This window comes from Lineus longissimus, chromosome 15 (genome assembly GCF_910592395.1).
Source record: "Lineus longissimus chromosome 15, tnLinLong1.2, whole genome shotgun sequence".
In the NCBI taxonomy this organism is placed as follows: domain Eukaryota; kingdom Metazoa; phylum Nemertea; class Pilidiophora; order Heteronemertea; family Lineidae; genus Lineus; species Lineus longissimus.
This window is the reverse complement of record NC_088322.1, coordinates 1,596,405-1,601,512: the sequence shown is the minus strand read 5'-3', so window position 1 is coordinate 1,601,512 and position 5,108 is coordinate 1,596,405. Positions and strand designations below refer to the sequence as shown.

General features: G+C 45.6%; 2 protein-coding genes across 2 annotated transcripts; both read right to left on the bottom strand.

The window, feature by feature from the left end:
• Positions 1-863: 863 nt before the first annotated feature.
• LOC135499962 (uncharacterized) lies at positions 864-1,499 on the bottom strand. Its single transcript, XM_064791035.1, has one exon. It carries the CDS (start codon positions 1,497-1,499, stop codon positions 864-866), a length of 636 nt encoding a protein of 211 aa, XP_064647105.1.
• Positions 1,500-1,545: 46 nt separating this feature from the next.
• On the bottom strand, positions 1,546-2,901 carry LOC135499961 (uncharacterized). Its single transcript, XM_064791034.1, has one exon. The coding sequence runs from the start codon at positions 2,899-2,901 to the stop codon at positions 1,546-1,548; it is 1,356 nt and encodes a 451-aa protein (XP_064647104.1).
• Between the last annotated feature and the right edge of the window lie 2,207 nt (positions 2,902-5,108).

Below are 5,108 nucleotides of genomic sequence, written 5' to 3'. Positions count from 1 at the left end.
CCAAGCACACACATATAATGCATACATGAATGCATGCAACAGTAGCTACACAGGCATCACAAAGGCACAAATGTACCTCTAAATCCTTATCAAACATAAACATTGGAATATATACCATGCATGTATTATAACCTCACTAGTTGAGGAAACTGTTAATACAGAACAGCATATAGCTGCAGGAAATATATATGGATATGTATGTGTGTATCATATGATAAGTTCACAATCTAACAGAGACAAAGGAAACCCAGCATGGTTAAGAGAATTAGGAAAGGTGAGCTCTTTAAACCCTTAAAACTCTGATGTTAACCATCATCTATTGGAAATAAGATAATCTATAGACTCTATAAATATTGATAATTGTACATACCATGTTTTGCCTCTAGAATTTCACATGATGCCTTAAATTTTGATAGATACAAATTGTAGGAAAATAGGTACAGTATTTCTCAGTGTGCTTGTCTCCAAGAAAAAGGCCTAGCTCTTGTTTACATTCTGTGGTACTTGAGGTCAGCTAGATAGCATGCACGAAAATGATGCTAGATATGCTCGAGCAGGGGTTGAGACTGTAGACAGGTTGTTGAGTCCAATGGTTGCTACACTCCCGCCCAAAATCACCCATGATTTGACCCATGAAAATAAAATCCGACAATTCACCCCAACGACCTGACTAAGAAAAGTGGTGGGAGAAATATCTCTAACGCTACTTGCTAATGATTAAACTATGAAAAAAAACTGGACCCATATATACCTGGATAGATATAATCGAATCCTGTGATCGCAGCAAATCTTCTGATCAAGAAGAAATTGGTAAATCAATTATTAAGCGAAATAATTTTGTACTGAATCGCTTACCTCTGTCACTATTGCTGTGCAGCTTCTACCAGCACAGTCAATTTGTGAATTGGTCGATCAAGGTATTTAGCTTTCCCCAGACGTCTGCCATCCTTTGTGACATCAGTCGTTCCGATGCGAAGCTTTACCTTTCTGACCAGGCCATCCTTGTCTTTAGTTGTCTCGTCTACCATTGCCAGGCTCCAGTGACAACGGGGTTGGTCACTGTCGTGGACAATACCGATGTCTCCGATCTGAACAGACCGTTGAGTTTTCTGCCACTTTTGGCGTTGTTGTATATTTCTCAGATATTCGTTCTTCCAACGAGTCCAGAACTCATTCGCTAAGGTTTGAACTCTTCGCCATCGTTTGCGAGCATAGAGGTCCTCCGGCTGAAAGTTGCCAGGTGGCGGCAACACTACACTGGACTTCATCGTCAGGAGATGATTAGGTGTGATTGGACATGGTTCTGTTGGATCTCCAATAGTGAGTGTAGAAAGCGGTCTGCTATTGACTATGGCCATGACTTCGTAGAAAAAGGTACGCAGTGATGAAGTATCAATACGAGAATGTGCTCTTGCTAGCACAGTATTCAGGACATTTCTTACTGTCCGTATCTGTCGCTCCCACACGCCTCCCATGTGACTTGCTTCTGGGGGGTTCATGGTAAACTCACATTGATCACGTAGCATCAATTTCACCTTCTCATTGTCACCTTCTCATTGTCAGCTCCTTGACGAGAAATGGCCCGAAGCAATCGACACCACAATGGGTGAATGGTGGTGAAGGTTCTATTCTGTCTACTGGTAGATCAGCCATTTTCTGAGATTGAGCTGTTCCTCTGATCCGTTTGCAAGTTACACATTTGAAAAGGTAGGAGGAAACTGCTGCACTGCAGCCAATAATCCAGATTCCTTGTGATCTGAGCTGATTCATTGTCATCCCACGCCCTTGGTGTGCTATCTTGTCATGGCTATCTCTGATGATCAGTAGTGTGACATGACTTTTCTTTGGCAGGATCAGCGGATGCTTTATCTCTTGAGGGCAGGATGATCGTCTCATTCTGCCGCCTACTCGCAGGAGGCCCTCTTTATCTAAGAAGGGGTCCAAGTTGGATAATTTGCTGCCTTTCTTAAGCCTTCCGTCTTGCTCAATGTCTTCAATGTCTTCTCTAAAAGAGTCTCTTTGGACCATGCGCATGATTGTTCTTGTCGCTCTGTCGCGAGCTTGTTGGGGTTTAATCTCAGCTTCCGGAGATTTCCTTGCACAGCGCTTTAGGAGTATAGAGACTGCGGACTGCAGTCTAGACCAATCAGAGTACTTGGTGAATTTATCTAGGAGGGCAGTTTTCTCTATCGCTCCAGTGGCCATGACCTGGACCCTTTTGACTTCCGGGTCGTCTGACGTGATGAGCAGTGGACTGGTACTTTCAGCAGGGATCTCTTCTTTCCACAGAAATGGTGGTCCTTGGAACCAATTGGAGGTCGTCAGCTCATTGGCTTTTAAGCCTCTGGAAGCAAAATCTGCCGGATTCTCGTTTGTCGACACATACCTCCATTGGTCTGGGCTGGATGATTCATGGATCCGCTGGATTCTATTTGCCACAAAGATGTGAAATCTACGGGCTTCATTTTTTATATATCCGAGGACAACCTTGGAGTCTGTCCAAAAAATGTTCTTCAGCCCAGAGTTGGCCAGTTCATGGTTCAGAAGAGCACATATCTTCACTGACACCACTGCAGCCTGCAGCTCTAACCTAGGTATTGTAACCGGTTTTAGTGGGGCTACACGAGCTTTCGCCATCACCAAGGAGCAGTAAACCTGGCCCTGCATGTCTACTTGCCTCAAGTATGAGCACTGTCCGTATCCTGTGAGGGATGCGTCTGAAAAGTGATGTAGCTCAGCAGATTTGAACGTACCAAATTCAGAGGGCTTGTAGCATCTTTGGATCTTGAGGTTGCTGAGGTTGTGAAGGTCCTGCCTCCAGTCCTCCCACTGTGGTCTTAATTCATCGGGTAGTGGCTGGTCCCAGTCGGTGTTGTTTCTGCAAAGTTGCTGGAGGATCATTTTTCCTCGCAGAATGAGTGGCGCCAGAAATCCCAGGGGGTCGAATACAGATGAAACTATTGACAAGATCCCACGACGTGTAAGGGGTTGATCTTAATTGTGATTCTGAACTGGAAGGCATCGGATTCAGCACTCCACTGGATTCCTAGGGCTCGCTCAATGGGCAATGGATCTAATGTTAGGTCAAGGTTCATCAGGTCTTTTGCTCGTTCCGAAACAGGGCTGGAATCCAGCACTTCCCGGCTGTTAGACGTGAACTTGTGCAGCCTGAGCTTACCCTTGGCGCAGATCTCTCTTGCCTGATCAACTACTTTGATGGCAGCTGTTGTCTCTTCAAAGCTTGTCAGGCCATCGTCCATATAGAAATCTTGCGATATGAACTTTGAAGCCTCAAGTCCGATGTCTTGGTATATATTGGAGATGTACTTTAGGCCATATATGGCGCAGCCTGGTGATGATGCAGCACCAAATAGGTGTACATTCATCCTATACTCTGACGGTTCTGTGTTGAGGTTTCCTCCTTCCCACCATAAGAAATGGAGATAATTTCTATCCTCTTGGCGAACTCTGAAGGAATGAAACATCCGCTCAATATCGCACATGGCAGCGATGCGTCCTTTCCGGAAGCGGCACAAAACCCCAACGAGAGTGTTCATTTGGTCAGGGCCTTGGAGCAGATGATCGTTAAGACTCGTGCCACGGAAATTTGCTGCACAGTCAAAGACAACTCGTATCTTCTCTGGCTTCTTTGGGTGGTACACCCCATGGTCATTAACGTCATTGTCTTGAATATTTGGAACTTTTTCGGCCTCCCCCTTCAAAATGATGTCTTCCATGAATGTTTGGTAATCCTTGAAATATTTGGAATCCTTCATAAACTTCCTGCGGAGGTGTTCAAGACGGATTTTTGCTACCGACTTGTTGTCAGGAAGATTTGGCTTGTCCTTCTTAAATGGCAGTGGCATCGTAACGTAACCATCCTCAGATTGGTGCGTCGTTGAGTTTAGGATGTCTAAGAATCGAATATCTTCTTGTGATACTTTCTTCCCATCATCCTTCTTCTCATGGAAGTCTGACTCCAAAATGTCTCTTATTTCTTGGGCCTTCAATTTTTCTTCTTTGACATTTGTCCTGAGAACAAAATGTGCTTCTGAGGGTAAGCCAATGGGTATTTGAAGGTTTGTTGGAACTTTTCTTGAAACAGTGAGGCAGGTCAGACCTATGGCATCTCCTGAATCCTCTCTCGGGGTGACACCACCCACAATGCTCCATCCCAAATCAGTCTGAATTGCGAAGGGTTCGGATCCCTTACCTGTGATGGCTCGTCTTGGTGCTAACGCCTGTGGGCAGTTGTAGCCGATCAATAGACCAACCTCGCAGTCGAACAGTGGCGGGATTCTGTCCTGAATCTCTCCCATGTGAGGCCACCGTCTGGCGGTTTCTCTGGTCGGAATGTGGGACCTTTCCATTGGGATGAAGTCCCGGGAATACGTAGGAGGTAGGTTTATCCTAATGCTGGATTCATATCCCCTCACAACAAGACCCCGAAACATTCTGCAGGGAATTGTTTTGTCCTTTGACGTCATCGTGGTCAGCTTTAACTCCACTGGGGTAGAGTGTCGGCGAACCTCTTCTTGTATTTTGTAAAGGGAGTCTGTTGTGTCACCAAGGACAAACGTCGTGTCAGATTGTGAATCCAAAAGAGCATAAACCAGATGCTCCTCATCTGGGGAAGACCGGTCGGCGATCCACACTGGCAATACCATGGATGACATGGAATCTATGTTGTTACTTGAAAGTCCACAAAAATTTCTTGCTGTCGCCTCAGTTGTACATGGGTTAGGATATTTCTTAGTTGTACCATCTTTGGTTGGAGTTGAACTCAGCCTTTTGAAGTTTCTTTCTTCATGGAGGCTGGTAGGGTGTTTGCCCTTGCATGCTTTGCACACACTCCTCTGCTTGCAAAATTTTGCCTGGTGGCCGTGGCCTAGGCAACCAAAACAGAGTTCCTTGCTCTTGACAAATTCTTGCCTCTCCATGAGGGGTTTTCCTGCCAGTGTCTTGCATTCTTGAACCTGATGATTATCTCTTCTGCAAAAGGCACACTTTGCCTTACCAGTGCCTTCCTCTCGCCCACCCGTTGTGAAAGTTCTCGCCCCAGCGCTTCTGATCGGCTTGTCTCGTTCTTTCTCGGAGTTGCCTCGTAG

Excerpts from the sequence above, each read along its gene's own strand:
- LOC135499962 (XM_064791035.1), bottom strand. The coding sequence starts at position 1,499 with ATGAACCCCCCAGAAGCAAGTCACATGGGAGGCGTGTGGGAGCGACAG.
- LOC135499961 (XM_064791034.1), bottom strand. The coding sequence starts at position 2,901 with ATGATCCTCCAGCAACTTTGCAGAAACAACACCGACTGGGACCAGCCA.